This window comes from Oncorhynchus masou, chromosome 13, assembly GCF_036934945.1.
Source record: "Oncorhynchus masou masou isolate Uvic2021 chromosome 13, UVic_Omas_1.1, whole genome shotgun sequence".
In the NCBI taxonomy this organism is placed as follows: Eukaryota; Metazoa; Chordata; class Actinopteri; order Salmoniformes; family Salmonidae; genus Oncorhynchus; species Oncorhynchus masou.
In genome coordinates this window covers 4,019,859-4,045,148 of record NC_088224.1, presented here as the reverse complement: position 1 = coordinate 4,045,148, position 25,290 = coordinate 4,019,859, and the positions used below count along the sequence as shown (strand labels likewise).

General features: G+C 49.0%; 1 protein-coding gene across 1 annotated transcript in view; it reads left to right on the top strand.

Annotated features, from left to right (window-relative positions):
* The window catches only part of LOC135551622 (protein CBFA2T1-like), an 80,409-nt gene that overhangs the window by 8,182 nt on the left and 46,937 nt on the right, over positions 1-25,290 (top strand). Inside the window, 4 exon segments of the mRNA XM_064982812.1 lie at positions 11,128-11,204; positions 11,326-11,431; positions 11,515-11,720; positions 13,581-13,808. Of these exon segments, the coding sequence (XP_064838884.1) occupies positions 11,128-11,204; positions 11,326-11,431; positions 11,515-11,720; positions 13,581-13,808 (617 nt within the window).

Here is a 25,290-nt window from a genome sequence, read left to right as displayed (position 1 = left end):
ATTGTTATGTACTTGAGTGAAGACCCAAAAGCGGTTTTAACAGAAAACAGAGTTCTTTAATGAAAAACAGGAATGGCATAAATCCTCTTCCAACGTAGTCAATGGAACAAAAGAACGTAGTATAATGCAGGATGCACCGGCCAGGCAGACTCCGACAGGATAGGACAAGGTGGAAGCAAACGGGACGACAGCTTGCTTCTGGCATCAAAAACACAAACAAGAATCAGACACTGAAAGTAGCAGGAACAGAGAGAGAAATAGAGACCTAATCAGAGGGGGAAGAGAGAACAGGTGGGAAGGAGTGAATGAGCTAGTTAGGGGAGATGTAGAACAGCTGAAGAATGAGAGACAGAGAAGGTAACCTAAAAAGACCAGCAGAGAGAGACAGAGTGAAGAGAAAGGACAGGAACAGACATAACAAGACATGACAGTACCCCCCCACTCACCGAGCGCCTCCTGGCGCACTCGAGGAGGAACCCTGGCGGCAACGGAGGAAATCATCGATCAGCGAACGGTCCAGCACGTCCCGAGAGGGAACCCAACTCCTCTCCTCAGGACCGTACCCCTCCCAATCCACTAGGTACTGATGACCACGGCCCCGAGGGCGCATGTCCAAATCCTACGAACCCTGTAGATGGGTGCGCCCTCGACAAGGATGGGGGGAGAGGGACGAGCGGGGGCGCGAAGAACGGGCTTAACACAGGAGACATGGAAGACCGGGTGAACGCGACGAAGATAGCGCGGAGAAGAAGTCGCACTGCGACAGGATTAATGACCTGAGAAATACGGAACGGACCAATGAACCGCGGGGCCAACTTGCGAGAAGCTGTCTTAAGGGGAAGGTTCTGAGTGGAGAGCCATACTCTCTGACCGCAACAATATCTAGGACTCTTGGTCCTACGCTTATTAGCGGCCCTCACAGTCTGCGCCCTATTACGGCAAAGTGCCGACCTGACCCCCTTCCAGGTGCGCTCGCAACGCTGGACAAAAGCCTGAGCGGAGGGGACGCAGGACTCGGCGAGCTGAGATGAGAACAGCGGAGGCTGGTACCCGAGGCTACTCTGAAAAGGAGATAGACCGGTAGCAGACGAGGGAAGCGAGTTGTGGGCGTACTCTGCCCAGGGGAGCTGTTCTGACCAAGACGCAGGGTTACGAAAAGAAAGACTGCGTAAATGCGACCAACAGTCTGATTGGCCCGTTCGGCTTGACCGTTAGACTGGGGATGAAAGCCGGACGAGAGACTGACGGAAGCCCCAATCAAACGGCAAAACTCCTCCAAAATTGAGACGTGAACTGCGGGCCTCTGTCGGAAACGCGTCAGACGGAAGGCCATGAATTCGGAAAACATTCTCGATAATGATCTGAGCCGTCTCCTTAGCAGAAGGGAGCTTAGCGAGAGGAATGAAATGAGCCGCCTTAGAGAATCTATCGACAACCGTAAGAATAACTGTCTTCCCCGCTGATGAAGGCAGTCCGGTGATAAAATCTAAAGCGATGTGAGACCACGGTCGAGAGGGAATGGAAGCGGTCTGAGACGGCCGGCAGGAGGAGAGTTCCCAGATTTAGTCTGCGCGCAGACCGAACAAGCGGCGACAAATCGACGCGCGTCACGTTCCCGAGTGGGCCACCAGAAACGCTGGCGAATGGAAGCGAGCGTACCCCGAACGCCGGGGTGGCCGGCTAACTTGGCAGAGTGGGCCCACTGAAGAACGGCCGGACGAGTAGGAACGGGAACGAACAGAAGGTTCCTAGGACAAGCTCGCGGCGACGGAGTGTGAGCGAGTGCTTGCTTTACCTGCCTCTCAATTCCCCAGACAGTCAACCCGACAACACGCCCGTCAGGGAGAATCCCCTCGGGGTCGGTGGAGACCTCAGAAGAACTGAAGAGACGAGATAAAGCATCAGGCTTGGTGTTCTTTGAGCCCGGACGATAAGAAATAACAAACTCGAAACGAGCGAAAAACAGAGCCCAACGAGCCTGACGCGCATTAAGTCGTTTGGCTGAACGGATGTACTCAAGGTTCCTATGGTCAGTCCAAACGACAAAAGGAACGGTCGCCCCCTCCAACCACTGTCGCCATTCGCCTAGGGCTAAGCGGATGGCGAGCAGTTCGCGATTACCAACATCATAGTTACGTTCTGACGGCGATAAGCGATGAGAGAAAAACGCGCAAGGATGGACCTTGCCGTCAGAGAGAGAGCGCTGAGAAAGAATGGCTCCCACGCCCACCTCTGACGCGTCAACCTCAACAACAAACTGACTAGAGATGTCAGGTGTAACAAGAATAGGCGCGGATGTAAAACGATTCTTAAGAAGATCAAAAGCTCCTGGGCGGAAACGGACCACTTAAAGCACGTCTTAACAGAAGTAAGGGCTGTGAGGGGAGCTGCCACCTGACCGAAATTACGGATGAAACGACGATAGAAATTAGCGAAGCCCAGAAAGCGCTGCAGCTCGACGCGTGACTTAGGAACGGGCCAATCAATGACAGCCTGGACCTTAGCGGGATCCATCTTAATGCCCTCAGCGGAAATAACGGAACCGAGAAAAGGGACAGAGGCGGCATGAAAAGTGCACTTCTCAGCCTTCACATAAAGACAGTTCTCCAAAAGGCGCTGGAGGACGCGTCGCACGTGCTGAACATGAATCGAGAGAGACGGTGAAAAAAATCAGGATATCGTCCATGTAAACGAAAACAAAAATGTTCAGCATGTCTCTCAGGACGTCGTTAACTAGTGCCTGAAAGACAGCTGGAGCGTTAACGAGGCCGAAAGGAAGAACCCGGTATTCAAAGTGCCCTAACGGAGTGTTAAACGCCGTCTTCCACTCGTCCCCCTCCCTGATGCGCACGAGATGGTAGGCGTTACGAAGGTCCAATTTGGTGAAAAACCTGGCTCCCTGCAGGATCTCGAAGGCTGAAGACATAAGAGGAAGCGGATAACGATTCTTAACTGTTATGTCATTCAGCCCTCGATAATCCACGCATGGGCGCAGGGACCCGTCCTTCTTCTGAACAAAAAAACCCCGCTCCGGCGGGAGAGGAGGAGGAGACTATGGTACCGGCGTCGAGCGAAACCGACAAATAATCCTCGAGAGCCTTACGTTCGGGAGCCGACAGAGAGTATAATCTACCCCGGGGGAGTAGTTCCCGGAAGGAGATCAATACTACAGTCATACGACCGGTGTGGAGGGAGAGAAGTGGCCTTGGAACGACTGAACACCGTGCGCAGATCGTGATACTCCTCCGGCACCCCTGTCAAATCGCCAGGCTCCTCCTGTGAAGAAGAGACAGAGGAAACAGGAGGGATAGCAGACATTAAACAGGTCACATGACAAGAAACATTCCAGGATAGGATAGTATTACTAGACCAATTAATAGAAGGGTTATGGCGCACTAGCCAGGGATGACCCAAAACAACAGGTGTAAAAGGTGAACGAAAAATTAAAAAAGAAATGGTTTCGCTATGATTACCAGAGACAGTGAGGGTTAAAGGCAGCGTCTCACGCTGAATCTTGGGGAGAGAACTACCATCTAAAGCGAACAAGGCCGTGGGCTCCCCTAACTGTCTGAGAGGAATGTCATGTTCCCGAGCCCAGGTCTCGTCCATAAAACAGCCCTCCGCCCCAGAGTCTATCAAGGCACTGCAGGAAGCAGATGAACCGGGCCAGTGGAGATGGACCGGAAAGGTAGTGCGTGATCCAGAAGGAGAGGCCTGAGTAGTTGCGCTCACCAGTAGCCCTCCTCTTACTGATGAGCTCTGGCTTTTACTGGACATGAGGTGACAAAATGACCAGCGGAGCCGCAGTAGAGACAGAGGCGATTGGTGATTCTCCGTTCCTTCTCCTTGGCCGAGATGCGGATACCCCCCAGCTGCATAGGCTCAGCATCCGAGCCGGCGGAGGAGGGTGGCAGTGATGCGGCAGGTGGCAGTGATGTGGAGAGGGGAGCAACGGAGAACGCGAGCTCCTTTCCACGAGCTCGGCGACGAAGATCAAACCGTCGCTCTATGCGAATAGCGAGAGCTATTAAGGAGTCCAGACTGGAAGGAACCTCCCGGGAGAGGATCTCATCCTTAACCTCGACGAGGAGACCCTCCAGAAAACGAGCGAGCAAAGCCGGCTCGTTCCAGTCACTAGAGGCAGCGAGAGTGCGAAACTCAATAGAATAATCCGTTATGGATCGATTCCCCTGACATAGGGAAGACAGGGCCCTGGAAGCCTCCTCCCCAAAAACAGAACGGTCAAAAACCCGTATCATCTCCTCCTTAAAGTCCTGATACTGGTTAATACACTCAGCCCTCGCCTCCCAGATTGCCGTGCCCCACTCACGCGCCCGTCCGGTAAGGAGAGAAATGACGTAGGCGATGCGGGCTGCGCTCCTGGAGTAAGTGTTGGGCTGGAGAGAGAACACCACATCACACTGAGTGAGGAATGAGCGGCACTCAGTGGGCTCCCCAGAGTAACACGGCGGGTTGTTGATCCTGGGCTCCGGAGACTCGGAAACCCTGGAAGTGGGCGGTGGATCGAGGTGGAGTTGGTGAACCTGTCTTGTGAGGTCGGAGACTTGGACGGCCAGGGTCTCAACGGCATGTCGAGCAGCAGACAATTCCTCCTCGTGTCTGCCTAGCATCGCTCCCTGGATCTCGACGGCGGAGTGAAAAGGGTCCGGAGCCGCTGGGTCCATTCTTGGTCTGATTCTTCTGTTATGTACTTGAGTGAAGACCCAAAAGCGGTTTTAACAGAAAACAGAGTTCTTTAATGAAAAACAGGAATGGCATAAATCCTCTTCCAACGTAGTCAATGGAACAAAAGAACGTAGTATAATGCAGGATGCACCGGCCAGGCAGACTCCGACAGGATAGGACAAGGTGGAAGCAAACGGGACGACAGCTTGCTTCTGGCATCAAAAACACAAACAAGAATCAGACACTGAAAGTAGCAGGAACAGAGAGAGAAATAGAGACCTAATCAGAGGGGGAAGAGAGAACAGGTGGGAAGGAGTGAATGAGCTAGTTAGGGGAGATGTAGAACAGCTGAAGAATGAGAGACAGAGAAGGTAACCTAAAAAGACCAGCAGAGAGAGACAGAGTGAAGAGAAAGGACAGGAACAGACATAACAAGACATGACACCTATTCCCTATATAGTGCACTACTATAGACCAGAGCCCTATTCCCTATATAGTGCACTACTATAGACCAGAGCCCTATTCCCTATATAGTGGTACTACTATAGACCAGAGCCCTATTCCCTATATAGTGCACTACTATAGACCAGAGCCCTATTCCCTATATAGTTCACTACTATAGACCAGAGCCCTATTCCCTATATAGTGGCACTACTATAGAACAGAGCCCATATCCATTACCTTCCTATGGATCCGTTGTATGTTTGAATTCATCTCATGTTTCTTCGCCGTAATAATGACCTCTGATTCATGAAAACCACTGAGGTTCATTTTTATTTTGTTGTTGTTGTTTTGTTGGGTATTTACTATGGTTAACAATGGAACGGCCCATTAACTCAGGAGATACGAGGAAAGTCAGCCTAGTGACTGACACTTGGTGATTTGTCTTCCTGACTGTAGTCAGTTACTGATGTGAACAATGGACTTTTATACTCCATCAAAGCAGGAGGACGGAGGGACTGTCTATCTGTCTGTCTGTCAGTCTCTCATTCAGCACATCATTGAGCAGCTTTGATGGAGTATAAAAAACAGACAGACAGACAGACAGACAGACAGACAGACAGACAGACTGTATACTTCTGGCCCTTCCTTGGACACTTTGCTATCGAACCTCCAAACCAGCTTCAATGCCATACAACACTCCTTCCGTTGCCTCCAACTGCTCTTCAACGCTAGTAAAACCAAATGCATGCTTTTCAACCGTTCACTGCCTGCACCCGCACGACCGACTAGCATCACCACCCTGGATGGTTCCGACCTTAAATATGTGGACATCTATAAGTACCTAGGTGTCTGGCTAGACTGTAAACTCTCCTTCCAGACTCATATCAAACATCTCCAATCTAAAATAAAATCTAGAGTCGGCTTTCTATTCCGCAACAAAGCCTCCTTCACTCACGTCGCCAAGCTTACCCTAGTAAAACTGACTATCCTACCGATCCTCGACTTCGGCGATGTCATCTACAAAATAGCTTCCAACAGTCTACTCAGCAAACTGGATGCAGTTTATCACAGTGCCATCCGTTTTGTTACTAAAGCACCTTATACCACCCACCACTGCGACCTGTATGCTCTAGTCGGCTGGCCCTCGCTACATATTCGTCGCCAGACTCACTGGCTCCAGGTCATCTACAAGTCCATGCTGGGTAAAGCTCCGCCTTATCTCAGTTCACTGGTCACGATGGCAACACCCACCCGTAGCACGCGCTCCAGCAGGTGTATCTCACTGATCATCCCTAAAGCCAACACCTCATTTGGCCGCCTTTCGTTCCAGTTCTCTGCTGCCTGTAACTGGAACGAATTGCAAAAATCCCTGAAGTTGGAGACTTTTATCTCCCTCACCAACTTCAAACATCTGCTATCTGAGCAGCTAACCGATCACTGCAGCTGTACATAGTCTATTGGTAAATAGCCCACCCAATCTTACCTACCTCATCCCCATACTGTTTATATTTATTTACTGTTCTGCTCTTTTGCACACCAGTATCTCTACCTGCACATGACCATCTGATCATTTATCACTCCAGTGTTAATCTGCAAAATTGTAATTATTCGCCTAACTCCTCATGCCTTTTGCACACAATGTATATAGACTCCCCTTGTTTTCTACTGTGTTATTGACTTGTTAATTGTTTACTCCATGTGTAACTCTGTGTTGTCTGTTCACACTGCTATGCTTTATCTGGGCCAGGTCTATGCTTTAGCTTGGCCATAGTGGAACTTGTTCTCAACTAACCTACCTGGTTAAATAAAGGTGAAATAAAAAAATATATAAAAAAGGTCAACCCCTTTTGGTTTCTGGTAGAACTCTTTTTGATTCCAGGTAGAACTCTTTTTGGTTCCAGGTAGAACTCTTTTTGGTTCCAGGTAGAACTCTTTTTGGTTCCAGGTAGAACTCTTTTTGATTCCAGGTAGAACCCTTTTTGATTCCAGGTAGAACTCTTTTTGGTTCCAGGTAGAACTCTTTTTGGTTCCAGGTAGAACTCTTTTTGGTTCCAGGTAGAACTCTTTTTGGTTCCAGGTAGAACCCTTTTTGATTCCAGGTAGAACCTTTTTTGATTCCAGGTAGAATCCTTTTTGGTTCCAGGTAGAACTCTTTTTGATTCCAGGTAGAACTCTTTTTGATTCCAGGTAGAACCTTTTTGATTCCAGGTAGAATCCTTTTTGATTCCAGGTAGAACTCTTTTCGGTTCCAGCCCAAAGAACCGTTTTCGGTTCTAGATAACAGATTTTTTTCTAAGAGTGTACAGGGCACAAATAGCCACGCTCTCACTCTGAATAATAAGAACAACACAAACCTTTCATCGGTCTTAAGAAAACACTCCATCTGGTGGCTCTGAGGTCACATGTACACCTTTATGACTCCCAGCCACCTCTCTCCGTCTCTCATTATCAGGACAGAGAGAGAGTGATCATAAACACCAGCTATTTCTATGTCTAAACTAGCCCTTTGATGGTGACAGGCAGTGGGCACTCTGCCGCTCTGTGTACATCCCAAATGGTAGCCTATTCCATATATATACTGCACTACTCCTGATATATAATGCACTATATAGGGAATAGGTCTAAAGTAGTGCACTATATAGGGAATAGGGTGCCATTTGGGACACTACCTGTGGTTTGTTGTTCCTCGGGAATCAGAGGAATCTCTGGGAGGACTAATGCATTATGGGTCACAGGAAATAGATGACTTTGGACATGATATAATCAGTATTCGAGTCCTTTTAGGCTCCCACAGTGTAAACCTCTGGAGTGGAACAAAAGCCCTCAAACTTCACAGTAGAGCTGCTAATGGATAAGCTAAAGCCTAGAATGTCACAGAGGATAATGGTTTGGTACTGCTCTTCAGATGATGTGAAGTTATTGTTGTGTTTTTGAGGGACAGAAAACCTACCGCGTCACACAAATACACAGCTAAGTCCCTGAGGATGATGGCTAGTTCCTTTTTTAGCTTCAGATGATGTGGCTGTTATGTGTTGTATTTATTTGCGGTAAAAAACAACAACGACCATTTCACACAAAGAACATCCAAAACACTGAGGACAGAGGATAATGCTGTGGACAACAGAAGATAATGCCGCAGATGACATATGATAATGCTGAGGACAACATAAGATAATGTCACGGAGGACAGAGAATAATGTTGCGGAATGTAGGGGTGCCCACAAAATCAGTGAACTAGACCTTTATTGCCCTTGTATGAGATGCTGCTCAGCAACCCCCACCCCCCAAACAGCCCCTCCAGAAGAAAATCTCTTTTCGCAGCCAAGATCAAGATGATGCCGATAGAGATGGCAGCTTCGCTTCAAGTCCTTAGGAAACTGTGCAGTATTTTTTTTGTTATGTATTGTTTCTTAAATTGTTAGCCCAGAAAACCTTAAGTATTGTTACATACAGCCAGGAAGAACTATTGCATATCAGAGAGAGGTCAACTTACCAGCACAACGATCAGGAATAAGACTTTCCCAAAGCAGATCCGTTGTCTAGGTGATTCCAGAGGCCAACCGTAAACAACGCTGTTGGAGGAGAAGGTGCCAGAACGGTTTTCTAGTGAGGCTTTGGATGTGGGCACACTACCCACCGCTTCCGAGTATATTACTCGCTAATGTCCAGTTCCTAGTTAATTAAGGTAACCAAATGCCTCGTCATCAAATTAGTGACACGCATGAATGGATGAACGAGATTCCCACTGTTCCTACCTACTATCTAGCGAAACCACAGCCAAGGTACGGGCTTGGCGGAATCAGCGGGGAAAGAAGACCCTGTTGAGCTTGACTTAACAAAGTCGATGAAATCAGGGCAAGAGTTGCTTTCCAAAGAGATATCCGCGATTGTAACATACTCTGTTTCACGTAAACATGGCTAGCTGGGGACATGCTGTCGGAGTACGTACAGCCAACGGGATTTCCAGTGCATTGCGCCGACAGGAACAAACCTGGAAGAAGAAAGGCGGGGGTGTATGTTTCATGATTAATGACTCATGGTATAATTGTAACAACATACATGAACTTAAGTCCTTTTGTTCAACTGACCTAAAATTCTTCACAATCAAATGGCGACGTATTATCTACCAAGAGAACTCTCCTCGGTTATCGTCACAGCCGTGTATATCCCCCCACCCGCAAGCGGATACCAAGAGAACTCTCCTCGGTTATCGTCACAGCCGTGTATATCCCCCCCACCCGCAAGCGGATACCAAGAGAACTCTCCTCGGTTATCGTCACAGCCGTGTATATACCCCCACCCGCAAGCGGATACCAAGAGAACTCTCCTCGGTTATCGTCACAGCCGTGTATATACCCCCACCCGCAAGCGGATACCAAGAGAACTCTCCTTGGTTATCGTCACAGCCGTGTATATACCCCCACCCGCAAGCGGATACCAAGAGAACTCTCCTCGGTTATCGTCACAGCCGTGTATATACCCCCACCCGCAAGCGGATACCAAGAGAACTCTCCTCGGTTATCGTCACAGCCGTGTATATCCCCCCCACCCGCAAGCGGATACCAAGAGAACTCTCCTCGGTTATCGTCACAGCCGTGTATACCCCCCCCCCCACCCGCAAGCGGATACCAAGACAATCAAGGAACTTTACTGTATGCTAACCGATTGCTGCAGCTGTACATAATCTATTGGTAAATAGCCCACCCATTTTCACCTACCTCATCCCCACAGTTTTTATTTACTTACTTTTCTGCTCTTTTGCACACCAATATCTCTACCTGTACATGATCATCTGATCATTTATCACTCCAGTGTTAATCTGCAATATTGTAATTATTCGCCTACCTCCTCATGCCTTTTGCACACATTGTATATAGACTCCCCTTTTTTTCTACTGTGTTATTGACTTGTTAATTGTTTACTCCATGTGTAACTCTGTGTTGTCTGTTCACACTGCTATGCTTTATCTTGGCCAGGTCGCAGTTGCAAATGAGAACTTGTTCTCCACTAGCCTACCTGGTTAAATAAAGGTGAAATAAAAAAAATAAAAAAATTAAAAACTTAAAACCTTCCCTCACCAGAAACAGTGGATTTGAAGGCAATATTCGTGCAAAACTGAAAGCACATCCCTCGGCATTAAATCATGGTGACTGGAAACATGGCCGAATACACTGAGTTATTTCCTCCGTAAGGCATTAAAATAAGCAAAGTGTCAGTATGAGACAAAGTGGAGTCGCAATTCAACGGCTCAAACACGAGTGTTGCAGGGTCTACAGACTATCACGGATTACAAAAAGAAACCCACGTCGGACATCGACGTCTTGCTCCCAGGCAAATTAAACTTCTTTGCTCAGTTTGAGAACAATACACGGCCCGCTACCAAAGCCTGCGGGCACTCGTTCACCGCAGCCAACATGAGTAAAACATTTAAACGTGTTAACCCTCGCAAGGCTGCCGGCCCAGATGGCATCCCCAGCCGCGCCCTCAGAGCAGACCAGCTCTCTGGTGTGTTTACAGACATATTTAATCGCTCCCTATCCCAGTCTGCTGTTCCCACGTGCTTCAAGAGGGCCACCATTGTTCCTGTTCCCAAGAAAAGCTAAGGTAACTGAGCTAAACGACTACCGCCCCGTAGCACTCACTTCCGTCATCATGAAGTGCTTTGAGAGACTAGTCAAGGACCATATCACCTCCACCCTACCTGACACCCTAGACCCACTCCAATTTGCTTACCACCCCTATAGGTCCACAGACGATGCAATCGCCATCCCTCTGCACACTGCCCTAACCCATCTGGACAAAGGAATGCTGTTCATTGACTACAGCTCAGCATTCAACACCATTGTACCCTCCAAACTCATCATTAAGCTCGAGGCCCTGGGTCTCAACCCCGCCCTGTGCAACTGGATTCTGGACTTCCTGACGGGCCGCCCCCAGGTTGTGAGGGTAGGAAACAACACCTCCACCTCCCTGATCCTCAACACTGGGGCCCCACAGAGGATTCTCAGCCCTCTCCTGTACTCCCTGTTCACCCATGACTGCGTGGCCATGCACGCCTCCAACTTAATCACCAAGTTCGCAGACAACATTACAGTGGTTGGCTTGATTACCAACAACGACTAGGTGGCCTACTGGGAGGTAGGTGAGGGCCCTCAGAGTGTGGTGTCAGGAAAATAACCTCTCACTCAATGTCAGTAAAACAAAAGAGATGATCGTGGACTTCAGGAAACAGCAGAGGGAGCAGACTATCCACATCGAATGGACAGGAGTGGAGAATGTGGATATTTCTAATTTCCTCGTTGTACACATCACTGACAATCTGAAATGGTCCATGCACACAGACAGTGTGGTGAAGAAGGCGCAACAACGCCTCTTCAACCTCAGGAGGCTGAAAAATGTGGCTTGTCACCTAAAACCCTCACTAACTTTTACGGGTGCACAATTGAGATCATCCTGTCGGGCTGTATCACCGCCTGGTACGGCAACTGCACCGTCCACAACCGCAGGACTCTTCAGAGGGCGGTGTGGTCTGCAGAACGCATCACCAGGGGCAAAACTACCTGCCCTCCAGGACACCTACACCACCCGATGTAACAGGAAGGCCAAAAAGATCATAAAGGACCACAACCACCCGAGACACTGCCTGTTCACCCCGCTATCATCCAGAAGGCGAGGTCAGTACAGGTGCAGAATTGGGCCGAGAGATTGAAAAACAGCTTCTATCTCAAGGCCATCAGATTGTTAAAAAGCCATCACTATCACAGAGAGGTGGCTGCCAACATCATTGGCCACTTTAATAAATTGAACACTAGTCACTTTAACAATGCCACTTTAAGAATGTTTACATACTGTACATGCTATGTCTGTGATTTGTGGTTGTCTCATCTAGCTGTCTGAAGAAAAAAGCACTCTCTAGATAAGTCTCACTGGTTAAGTCTGGATAATTCTCTCTAGATAAGTCTCTCTAGATAAGTCTCACTGGATAAGTCTCTATAGATAAGTCTCTATAGATAAGTCTCTATAGATAAGTCTCTCTGGATAACTCTCTATAGATAAGTCTCTCTGGATAACTCTCTCTGGATAAGTCTCTCTGGATAACTCTCTATGGATAAGTCTCTCTGGGTAACTCTCTATGGATAAGTCTCTCTGGATAACTCTCTATGGATAAGTTCTTCTGGATATGTCTCTATAGATAAGTCTCTCTGGATAAATCTCTATAGATAAGTCTCTCTGGATAACTCTCTATGGATAAGTCTCTCTGGATAACTCTCTATGGATAAGTCTCTCTGGATAACTCTCTATGGATAAGTCTCTCTGGATAAATCTCTATAGATAAGTCTCTCTGGATAAATCTCTATAGATAAGTCTCTCTGGATAACTCTCTCTGGATAACTCTCTATGGATAAGTCTTTCTGGATAAGTCTTTCTGGATAACTCTCTATGGATAAGTCTCTATAGATAAGTCTCTATAGATAAGTCTCTCTGGATAACTCTCTATGGATAAGTCTCTCTGGATAACTCTCTATGGATAAGTCTCTCTGGATAACTCTCTATAGATAAGTCTCTCTGGATAACTCTCTATGGATAAGTCTCTATAGATAAGTCTCTATAGATAAGTCTCTCTGGATAACTCTCTATGGATAAGTCTGGATAACTCTCTATGGATAAGTCTCTCTGGATAACTCTCTATGGATAAGTCTCTCTGGATAAATCTCTATAGATAAGTCTCTCTGGATAACTCTCTATGGATAGGTCTCTCTGGGTAACTCTATGGATAAGTCTCTCTGGATAACTCTCTATGGATAAGTCTCTCTGGATAACTCTCTATGGATAAGTCTCTCTGGATAACTCTCTATGGATCGGTCTCTATAGATCAGTATCTCTGCAAAAATCTCTGCATAAGTCTCTTAAGATAAGTCTCTCTAGATAAGTCTCTCTGGATAAGAATGTCTACTAATTGACTCAAATGTAAATGCCTCACAAAGTACAGCCAAGTCCCTGAGGATAATAGCATGCCACATTATGGTACCAGAGCATATTATGCGTTTGTTCTCCTCAGGTGAGGTGTACGCTGTTGTTATGGTTATGTCTTCATGTACACTACTGGTCCAAAGATTTTCAACACCCACTCATTCAAGTTTTTTTGGTATTTGTACTATTTTCTACATAGTAGAATATGAGTGAAGACATCAAAATTATGAAATAACACATATGGAATCATGTAGTAACCAAAAAAAATGTTAACGAAATTCGAATGTCTTTTATATTTGAGATTCTTCCAAAAGCCACCCTTTGCCTTGATGACGTGTGCTACTGTATCTGTTACTGTTTGAGAGACAGATCTCAGTCCAGACAAGTCCAGATTTGGACCATTATTTCATGATGTGGTACTGCATTGTGTGCTATGGCAGATGGTAATATACAGTTTTGTGTCGTGTACTATCTCTCAGTCCCCAGCAGATCCAGATCTTGACCACTATCTCCCCTCTACAGGCCAACCTGCCACTCCTACAGCGGGAGCTGCTGCACTGTGCCCGTCTGGCCAAGCAGAACCCAGCTCAGTACCTGGCACAACACGAACAGCTCCTCCTGGACACCTCCTCCACCAGCTCCCCCGTCGACTCCTCAGAACTACTCCTAGACCTCAACGACAACGGCAAGAGGAGAACACCTGACAGGTGAGGTTGATGTTGATGTCTGCTGGCTCTGGAGGAGAACACCTGACAGGTGAGGTTGATGTTGATGTCTGCTAGCTCTGGAGGAGAACACCTGACAGGTGAGGTAGGGGTTGATCCCTGCTGGCTCTGGAGGAGAACACCTGACAGGTGAGGTTGGTGTTGATGTCTGCTGGCTCTGGAGGAGAACACCTGACAGGTGAGGTTGTGGTCTGCTGGCTCTAGCGGAGAACACCTGACAGGTGAGGTTGATGTTGATGTCTGCTAGCTCTGGAGGAGAACACCTGACAGGTGAGGTAGGGGTTGATCCCTGCTGGCTCTGGAGGAGAACACCTGACAGGTGAGGTTGGTGTTGATGTCTGCTGGCCCTAGAGGAGAATACCTGACAGGTGAGGTAGGTGTTGATGTCTGCTGGCTCTAGAGGAGAACACCTGACAGGTGAGGTTGTGGTCTGCTGGCTCTAGCGGAGAACACCTGACAGGTGAGGTTGGTGTTGGTGTCTGCTGGCTATAGAGGAGAACACCTGACAGGTGAGGTTGATGTTGATGTCTGCTGGCTCTAGAGGAGAACACCTGACAGGTGAGGTTGGTGTTGGTGTCTGCCGTCTCTAGAGGAGAACACCTGACAGGTGAGGTTGGTGTTGGTGTCTGCTGGCTCTAGAGGAGAACACCTGACAGGTGAGGTTGATGTTGATGTCTGCTGGCTCTAGAGGAGAACACCTGACAGGTGAGGTTGGTGTTGGTGTCTGCTGGCCCTGGAGGAGAACACCTGATAGGTGAGATTGATGTTGATGTCTGCTGGCTCTAGAGGAGAACACCTGACAGGTGAGGTTGGTGTTGGTGTCTGCCGTCTCTAGAGGAGAACACCTGACAGGTGAGGTTGGTGTTGGTGTCTGCCGTCTCTAGAGGAGAACACCTGACAGCTGAGGTTGGTGTTGGTGTCTGCTGGCTCTAGAGGTGAACACCTGACAGGTGAGGTTGATGTTGATGTCTGCTGGCTCTAGAGGAGAACACCTGACAGGTGAGGTTGGTGTTGGTGTCTGCTGGCCCTGGAGGAGAACACCTGATAGGTGAGGTTGATGTCTGCTGGCTCTGGAGGAGAACACCTGACAGGTGAGGTTGGTGTTGATGTCTGCTGACTCTAGAGGAGAAAACCTGACAGGTGAGGTTGGTGTCTGCTGACTCTGGAGGAGAACACCTGACAGTTGAGGTTGGTGTCTGCTGACTCTGGAGGGGAACACCTAACAAGTGAGGTAGGTGTTGATGTCTGCTTACTCTAGAGGAGAACACCTGACAGGTGAGGTAGGTGTTGATGTCTGCTGACTCTAGAGGAGAACACCTGACAGGTGAGGTTGGTGTCTGCTGGCTCTGGAGGAGAACACCTGACAGGTGAGGTTGGTGTCTGCTGACTCTGGAGGGGAACACCTGACAGGTGAGGTTTGTGTCGATGTCTGCTGGCTCTAGAGGAGAACACCTGACAGGTGAGGTTGATGTTGATGTCTGCCGTCTCTAGAGGAGAACGCCTGACAGGTGAGGTTGGTGTTGGTGTCTGCTGGCTCTAGAGGAGAACACCTGACAGGTGAGGTTGATGTTGGTGTCTGCTGGCTCTAGAGGAGAACACCTGACAGGTGAGGTTGGTGTCTGCTGGCTCTGGAGGAGAACACCTGACAGGTGAGGTTGGTGTCTGCTGGCTCTGGAGGAGAACCCTTGACAGGTGAGGTTGATGTTGATGTCTGCTGGCTCTAGAGGAGAACACTTGACAGATGAGGTTGGTTTTGGTGTCTGCTGGTTCTAGAGGAGAACACCTGACAGGTGAGGTTGGTGTTGATGTCTGCTGACTCTAGAGGAGAACACCTGACAGGTGAGGTTGGTGTCTGCTGGCTCTAGATGAAAACACCTGACAGGTGAGGTTGGTGTCTGCTGGCTCTAGAGGAGAACACCTGACAGGTGAGGTTGATGTCTGCTGGCTCTAGATGAGAACACCTGACAGGTGAGGTTGGTGTCTGCTGGCTCTAGAGGAGAACACCTGACATGTGAGGTTGGTGTTGATGTCTGCTGGCTTTAGGGGAGAACACCTGACAGGTGAGGTTGGTGTTGGTGTCTGCTTCTCTGGAGGAGAACACCTGACAGGTGAGGTTGGTGTCTGCTGACTCTAGAGGAGAACACCTGACAGTTGATGTTGGTGTCTGCTGACTCTAGAGGAGAACACCTGACAGTTGAGGTTGGTGTCTGCTGACTCTAGAGGAGAACACCTGACAGGTGAGGTTGATGTCTGCTGGCTCTAGAGGAGAACACCTGACAGGTGAGGTTGATGTCTGCTGGCTCTAGAGGAGAACACCTGACAGTTGAGGTTGGTGTCTGCTGACTCTAGAGGAGAACACCTGACAGTTGAGGTTGGTGTCTGCTGTCTCTAGAGGAGAACACCTGACAGGTGAGGTTGATGTCTGCTGGCTCTAGAGGAGAACACCTGACAGTTGAGGTTGGTGTCTGCTGACTCTAGAGGAGAACACCTGACAGTTGATGTTGGTGTCTGCTGACTCTAGAGGAGAACACCTGACAGTTGAGGTTGGTGTCTGCTGACTCTAGAGGAGAACACCTGACAGTTGAGGTTGGTGTCTGCTGACTCTAGAGGAGAACACCTGACAGTTGATGTTGGTGTCTGCTGACTCTAGAGGAGAACACCTGACAGGTGAGGTTGATGTCTGCTGGCTCTAGAGGAGAACACCTGACAAGTGAGGTTGATGTTGGTGTCTGCTGGCTCTAGAGGAGAACACCTGACAGGTGAGGTTGATGTTGGTGTCTGCTGGCTCTAGAGGAGAACACCTGACAGGTGAGGTTGGATGAGAGAGAAACATGGTAAAGAGGAGATGGACCTCTAGGTTACAGAGAGCTGGTAGTCCCATCCACCACACTACTAGGTGGGTGGTATAGAGGAGATGGACCTCTAGGTTACAGAGAGCTGCTAGTCCCATCCACCACACTACCAGGTGGGTGGTAAAGAGGAGACGGACCCACTGGTTGTCCTCTAGGTTACAGAGAGCTGGTAGTCCCATCCACCAAACTACCAGGTGGGTGGTAAAGAGGAGACGGACCCACTGGTTGTCCTCTAGGTTACAGAGAGCTGGTAGTCCCATCCACCATGCTACTAGGTGGGTGGTATAGAGGAGATGGACCCACTGGTTGCCCTCTAGGTTACAGAGAGCTGGTAGTCCCATCCACCATACTACTAGGTGGGTGGTATAGAGGAGATGGACCTCTAGGTTACAGAGAGCTGGTAGTCCCATCCACCACACTACCAGGTGGGTGGTATAGAGGAGATGGACCCACTGGTTGTCCTCTAGGTTACAGAGAGCTGGTAGTCCCATCCACCACACTACTAGGTGGGTGGTATAGAGGAGATGGACCCACTGGTTGTCCTCTAGGTTACAGAGAGCTGGTAGTCCCATCCACCACACTACTAGGTGGATGGTATAGAGGATATGGACCCACTGGTTGTCCTCTAGGTTACAGAGAGCTGGTAGTCCCATCCACCACACTACCAGGTGGGTGGTATAGAGGAGATGGACCCACTGGTTGTCCTCTAGGTTACAGAGAGCTGGTAGTCCCATCCACCACACTACCAGGTGGATGGTATAGAGGATATGGACCCACTGGTTGTCCTCTAGGTTACAGAGAGCTGGTAGTACCATCCACCACACTACCAGGTGGGTGGTAAAGAGGAGATGGACCCACTGGTTGCCCTCTAGGTTACAGAGAGCAGGTAGTCCCATCCACCATACTACTAGGTGGGTGGTATAGAGGAGATGGACCTCTAGGTTACAGAGAGCTGGTAGTCCCATCCACCACACTACCAGGTGGGTGGTATAGAGGAGATGGACCCACTGGTTGTCCTCTAGGTTACAGAGAGCTGGCAGTCCCATCCACCACACTACTAGGTGGGTTGTATAGAGGAGATGGACCCACTGGTTGTCCTCTAGGTTACAGAGAGCTGGTAGTCCCATCCACCATACTACTAGGTGGGTGGTAAAGAGGAGATGGACCCACTGGTTGCCCTCTAGGTTACAGAGAGCTGGTAGTCCCATCCACCATACTACTAGGTGGGTGGTATAGAGGAGATGGACCCACTGGTTGTCCTCTAGGTTACAGATAGCTGGTTGTCCCATCCACCATACTACTAGGTGGGTGTTATAGAGGAGATGGACCCACTGGTTGTCCTCTAGGTTACAGAGAGCTGGTAGTCCCATCCACCATACTACCAGGTGGGTGGTATAGAGGAGATGGACCCTCTGGTTGTCCTCTAGGTTACAGAGAGCTGGTAGTCCCATCCACCACACTACCAGGTGGATGGTATAGAGGATATGGACCCACTGGTTGTCCTCTAGGTTACAGAGAGCTGGTAGTCCCATCCACCATACTACCAGGTGGGTGGTATAGAGGAGATGGACCCACTGGTTGTCCTCTAGGTTACAGAGAGCTGGTAGTCCCATCCACCATACTACCAGGTGGGTGGTATAGAGGAGATGGACCCATTGGTTGTCCTCTAGGTTACAGAGAGATGCTAGTCCCATCCACCACACTACCAGGTGGGTGGTATAGAGGAGATGGACCCACTGGTTGTCCTCTAGGTTACAGAGAGCTGGTAGTCCCATCCACCACACTACCAGGTGGGTGGTATAGAGGAGATGGACCCACTGGTTGTCCTCTAGGTTAAAGAGAGCTGGCAGTCCCATCCACCATACTACCAGGTGTGAAACAGGGAAGGGACTCAGGGGGTATGCTAATCTGGTATAGAGCAGACCTAACTCACTCTGTTATATGACTCAAAACAGAGTAAAATGTCCTCCTGTGTGCTACCTATATCCCCCCACTAGAATCCCCATACATTAATGAAGACAGCTTCTCCATCCTGGAGGGGGAAATCAATCATTTCCAGACCCAGGGACATGTACTAGTCTGTGGTGACCTAAATGCCAGAACCGGACCAGAACCTGACACCCTCAGCACACAGGGGGACAAACACCTGCCTGGAGGTGACAGCATTCCCTCCCCCATATGCCCCCCTAGGCACAACTATGACTACATAACCAACAAAAACAGGTCACAACTCCTGCAGCTCTGTCGCACGCTGGGTATGTACCTAGTCAATCGTAGGCTTCGAGGGGACTCCTACGGTAGGTACACTTATAGCTCATCTCTTGGCATTAGTACTGTAGACTACTTTATCACTGACCTCAACCCTGAGTCTCTCAGAGCGTTCACAGTCAGCCCACTGACACCCCTATCAGACCACAGCAAAATCACATTCTACTTGAACAGAGCAATACTCAATCATGAGGCATCAAAGCCAAAGGACCTGAATAATATTAAGAAATGCTGTAGATGGAAGGAAAATAGTGTGGAAAACTATCAAAAAATGATTAGGTAACAACAAATTCAATCCATTTTAGAGAGAGTACAAAGCTTTGACTAAGTACAGACTCAGTGAGCAAAGCCTTGCTATTGAGAAAGGCTGCCGTAGGCAGAGCTGGCTCTCAAGAGAAGACAGGCTATGTGTTCACTGCCCACAAAATGAGGTGGAAACTGAGCTGCACTTCCTAACCTCCTGCCCAATGTATGACCATATTAGAGACACATGTTTCCCTCAGATTACACAGAGCCACAAAGAATTAGAAAACAAATTCAATTTTGATTTTGAACTCTATTGTGTGAAATACCACAGTGTGCCATCACAGCTGCAACATGTGTGACTTGTTGCCAGAAGAAAAGGGCAACCAGTGAAGAACAAACACCATTGTAAATACAACCCATATTTATTTATTTTCCTTTTTGTATTTCAACTATTTGCACATCATCACAACACGGTATATATACATGATATGACATTTGAAATGTGTAATGTTTACTGTTAATTTGTATTTATTGTTTAACTTCTGTTAATAATATAGCCATTGAATTGAGAGTGTGAGAGACAGAGAGAGAGAGAGAGGCAGAGAGAGAGGCAGAGAAGCATAGAGAGAGAGAGAGAGAGAGAGGCAGAGAGAGGCAGAGATAGAGAGAGAGGCAGAGAGAGAGGCAGAGAGAGAGAGAGAGAGGCAGAGAGAGAGGCAGAGAGAGGCAGAGAGAGCAGCAGAGAGAGGCAGAGAGAGAGAGAGGCAGAGAGAGAGGCAGAGGGAGAGAGAGAGGCAGGAGAGAGAGAGGCAGAGAGGCAGAGAGAGGCAGAGAGAGGCAGAGAGAGAGAGAGAGGCAGAGAGAGAGAGAGGCAGAGAGAGAGAGAGGCAGAGAGAGAGAGGCAGAGAGAGAGGCAGAGAGAGAGGCAGAGCAGAGAGGCAGAGAGAGAGAGGCAGAGAGAGAGGCAGAGAGAGAGAGGCAGAGAGAGAGAGGAAGAGAGAGAGAGGAGAGAGAGAGAGAGGCAGAGAGAGAGAGAGGCAGAGAGAGAGACAGAGAGAGAGAGAGCAGAGAGAGAGAGAGGCAGAGAGAGAGCAGAGAGAGAGAGAGGCAGAGAAAGAGAGAGGAAGAGAGAGAGGCAGAGAGAGAGAGGCAGAGAGAGAGAGGCAAAGAGAGAGAGGCAGAGAGAGGCAGAGAGAGAGAGGCAGAGAGAGAGAGAGGCAGAGAGAGAGGCAAAGAGAGAGAGAGGCAGAGAGAGACAGGACCTGTTAAATAATCTGTTTCAGAAACATATTCCAGCCGTTGAGTTAGCTAGTGGGGAGTAAGGGTGGGAGCATTGTGGGGAAGAGGTTGTCTGTGGAGCATATGGTCTGAGAGGGATAGTATTAGATAGTATAAGATAGTATTATAGGATGGTATTAAGAGACCATGAAACACCTCATTAAGAAGTACAATCTGTTTCTACACACACACATACACACAGATACACACACATACACACACACACGTACACACACGTACACACACACACGCGATAACATGCGCACTATACACACATACACATACACACACGATAACATACGCAATATACACACACACACACACACATGATAACATACGCACTACACACACACACACACACACACACACACACACACACACACACACACACACACACACACACACACACACACACACACACACACACACACACACACACGTACACACACACGATAACAATAACGCCCTGCCTTATGGTGGGTCCCTTCTATAGAAGACAGTAAAACACCCTGTGTCATGGTGGGTCCCTTCTATAGAAGACAGTAAAACACCCTGCCTCGTGATGGGTCCCTTCTATAGAAGACAGTAAAACACCCTGCCCCATGATGGGTCCCTTCTATAGAAGACAGTAAAACACCCTGCCTCATGATGGGTCCCTTCTATAGAAGACAGTAAAACACCCTGCCCCATGATGGGTCCCTTCTATAGAAGACAGTAAAACACCCTGTGTCATGATGGGTCCCTTCTATAGAAGACAGTAAAACACCCTGCCTCATGATGGGTCCCTTCTATAGAAGACAGTAAAACACCCTGCCTCATGATGGGTCCCTTCTATAGAAGACAGTAAAACACCCTGCCCCATGATGGGTCCCTTCTATAGAAGACAGTAAAACACCCTGCCTCATGATGGGTCCCTTCTATAGAAGACAGTAAAACACCCTGCCCCATGATGGGTCCTTTCTATAGAAGACAGTAAAACACCCTGCCTCGTGATGGGTCCCTTCTATAGAAGACAGTAAAACACCCTGTGTCATGGTGGGTCCCTTCTATAGAAGACAGTAAAACACCCTGTGTCATGATGGGTCCCTTCTATAGAAGACAGTAAAACACCCTGTGTCATGATGGGTCCCTTCTATAGAAGACAGTAAAACACCCTGTGTCATGATGGGTCCCTTCTATAGAAGACAGTAAAACACCCTGCCCCATGATGGGTCCCTTCTATAGAAGACAGTAAAACACCCTGTGTCATGATGGGTCCCTTCTATAGAAGACAGTAAAACGCCCTGCCTCATGGTGGGTCCCTTCTATAGAAGACAGTAAAACACCCTGTGTAATGATGGGTCCCTTCTATAGAAGACAGTAAAACACCCTGCCCCATGATGGGTCCCTTCTATAGAAGACAGTAAAACACCCTATGTCATGATGGGTCCCTTCTATAGAAGACAGTAAAACACCCTGCCCCATGATGGGTCCCTTCTATAGAAGACAGTAAAACACTCTGTGTCATGATGGGTCCCTTCTATAGAAGACAGTAAAACACCCTGCCTCATGATGGGTCCCTTCTATAGAAGACAGTAAAACACCCTGTGTCATGATGGGTCCCTTCTATAGAAGACAGTAAAACACCCTGCCCCATGATGGGTCCCTTCTATAGAAGACAGTAAAACACCCTGCCTCATGATGGGTCCCTTCTATAGAAGACAGTAAAACACCCTGCCTCATGATGGGTCCCTTCTATAGAAGACAGTAAAACACCCTGTGTCATGATGGGTCCCTTCTATAGAAGACAGTAAAACACCCTGTGTCATGATGGGTCCCTTCTATAGAAGACAGTAAAACACCCTGCGTCATGATGGGTCCCTTCTATAGAAGACAGTAAAACACCCTGTGTCATGGTGGGTCCCTTCTATAGAAGACAGTAAAACACCCTGCCTCATGATGGGTCCCTTCTATAGAAGACAGTAAAACACCCTGTGTCATGATGGGTCCCTTCTATAGAAGACAGTAAAACACCCTGGCCCATGATGGGTCCCTTCTATAGAAGACAGTAAAACACCCTGCCTCATGGTGGGTCCCTTCTATAGAAGACAGTAAAACACCCTGTGTCATGATGGGTCCCTTCTATAGAAGACAGTAAAACACCCTGTGTCATGATGGGTCCCTTCTATAGAAGACAGTAAAACACCCTGTGTCATGATGGGTCCCTTCTATAGAAGACAGTAAAACACCCTGTGTCATGATGGGTCCCTTCTATAGAAGACAGTAAAACACCCTGCCTCATGATGGGTCCCTTCTATAGAAGACAGTAAAACACCCTGCCCCATGATGGGTCCCTTCTATAGAAGACAGTAAAACACCCTGCCTCGTGGTGGGTCCCTTCTATAGAAGACAGTAAAACACCCTGTGTCATGATGGGTCCCTTCTATAGAAGACAGTAAAACACCCTGTGTCATGATGGGTCCCTTCTATAGAAGACAGTAAAACACCCTGTGTCATGATGGGTCCCTTCTATAGAAGACAGTAAAACACCCTGTGTCATGATGGGTCCCTTCTATAGAAGACAGTAAAACACCCTGCCTCATGATGGGTCCCTTCTATAGAAGACAGTAAAACACCCTGTGTCATGATGGGTCCCTTCTATAGAAGACAGTAACACACCCCGCCCCATGATGGGTCCCTTCTATAGAAGACAGTAAAACACCCTGCCTCATGATGGGTCCCTTCTATAGAAGACAGTAAAACACCCTGCCTCATGATGGGTCCCTTCTATAGAAGACAGTAAAACACCCTGTGTCATGATGGGTCCCTTCTATAGAAGACAGTAAAACACCCTGTGTCATGATGGGTCCCTTCTATAGAAGACAGTAAAACACCCTGCCTCATGATGGGTCCCTTCTATAGAAGACAGTAAAACACCCTGCCTCATGATGGGTCCCTTCTATAGAAGACAGTAAAACACCCTGCCCCATGATGGGTCCCTTCTATAGAAGACAGTAAAACAGCCTGCGTCATGATGGGTCCCTTCTATAGAAGACAGTAAAACACCCTGTGTCATGGTGGGTCCCTTCTATAGAAGACAGTAAAACACCCTGCCTCATGATGGGTCCCTTCTATAGAAGACAGTAAAACACCCTGTGTCATGATGGGTCCCTTCTATAGAAGACAGTAAAACACCCTGTGTCATGATGGGTCCCTTCTATAGAAGACAGTAAAACACCCTGCCTCATGGTGGGTCCCTTCTATAGAAGACAGTAAAACACCCTGTGTCATGATGGGTCCCTTCTATAGAAGACAGTAAAACACCCTGTGTCATGATGGGTCCCTTCTATAGAAGACAGTAAAACACCCTGTGTCATGATGGGTCCCTTCTATAGAAGACAGTAAAACACCCTGCCTCATGGTGGGTCCCTTCTATAGAAGACAGTAAAACACCCTGCGTCATGATGGGTCCCTTCTTCTAAAGCCGTGTTTCCCCGGGATCAAAGGGCCCACAGGACTCTGGTCAAAAGAAGTGCACTATGTAGGGAATAGGGTGCCTTTGGGACAACTTCTTCTGAAGGTGTTTCTCACTGTCTTTCTTCCTCTCTGTTCCCTCCCCCTCTCTCCCTCCTCCTCCTCTTTGTTCCCTCCCCCTCTCTTCCTCCTCCTCCTCTCTGTTCCCTCCCCCTCTCTTCCTCATCCTCCTGTCTGTTCCCTCCCCCTCTCTTCCTCCTGCCCCTCTCCTCCTCCTCCTCATCCTCTCTATTCCCTCCCCCTCTCCTCCTCCTCCTCCTCCCTCCTCCTCCTCCCCTCCTCCTCCTCCTCTCTATTCCCTCCCCCTCTCCTCCTCCTCCTCTCTGTTTTCTCCCCCTCTCTTCCTCCTCTTCTCTGTTTTCTCCCCCTCTCCTCCTCCTCCTCCTCCTCCTCTCTGTTCCCTCCTCCTCTCCTCCTCATCCTCCTCTCTGTTTCCTCACCCTCTCCTCCTCCTCCTCCTCCTCCTCTCTGTTCCATCACCCTCTCCTCCTCCTCCACCTCTCTGTTCCCTCCCCGTCTCTTCCTCCTCCTCCTCTCTGTACCGTCCCTCTCTTCCTCCTCTGTTCCTTCTCCTCCTCTCTTATCCCCCCTCTCCTCCTCCTCTCTATTCTGTCCCCCTCCTCCTCCTCCTCCTCCTCCCCCTTTCCTCCTCCTCCTCTCTTTTCCCTCCCCCTCTCCGCCTCCTCCTCTCTGTTCCCTCCCCCTCTCCTCCTCTCTATTCCCTCCTCCTACCCCCTTTCCTCCTCCTCCTCCTCCTCTCTATTCCCTCCCCCTCCCCTCCTCCTCCTCCCCCTTTCCTCCTCCTCCTCTCTATTCCCTCCCCCTCTCCTCCTCCTCTTCCTCTCTATTCCCTCCCCCTCTCTTCCTCCTCCTCCGCCTCCTCCTCCTCCTCTCTGTTCCCTCCTCCTCCTCCTCCTTTCCTCCTCCTCCTCTCTATTCCCTCCCCCTTTCCTCCTCCCCCTCCCCATTTCCTCCTCCTCCTCTCTATTCCCTCCCCCTCTCCTCCTCCTCCTCCTCTCTATTCCCTCCCCCTTCCTCCTCCTCCTCCCCCTTTCCTCCTCCTCCCTCTCTGTTCCCTCCCCTCCTCCTCCTCCTCTCTATTCCCTCCCCTCTCCTCCTCCTCCTCCTTTCTGTTCCCTCTCCTCCTCCACCTCTCTATTCCCTCCCCCCTTCCTCCTCCTCCTCCCCCTTTCCTCCTCCTCCTCTCTGTTCCCTCCCCTCCTCCTCCTCCTCTCTATTCCCTCCCCCTCTCCTCCTCCTCCTCCTTTCTGTTCCCTCTCCTCCTCCACCTCTCTATTCCCTCCCCC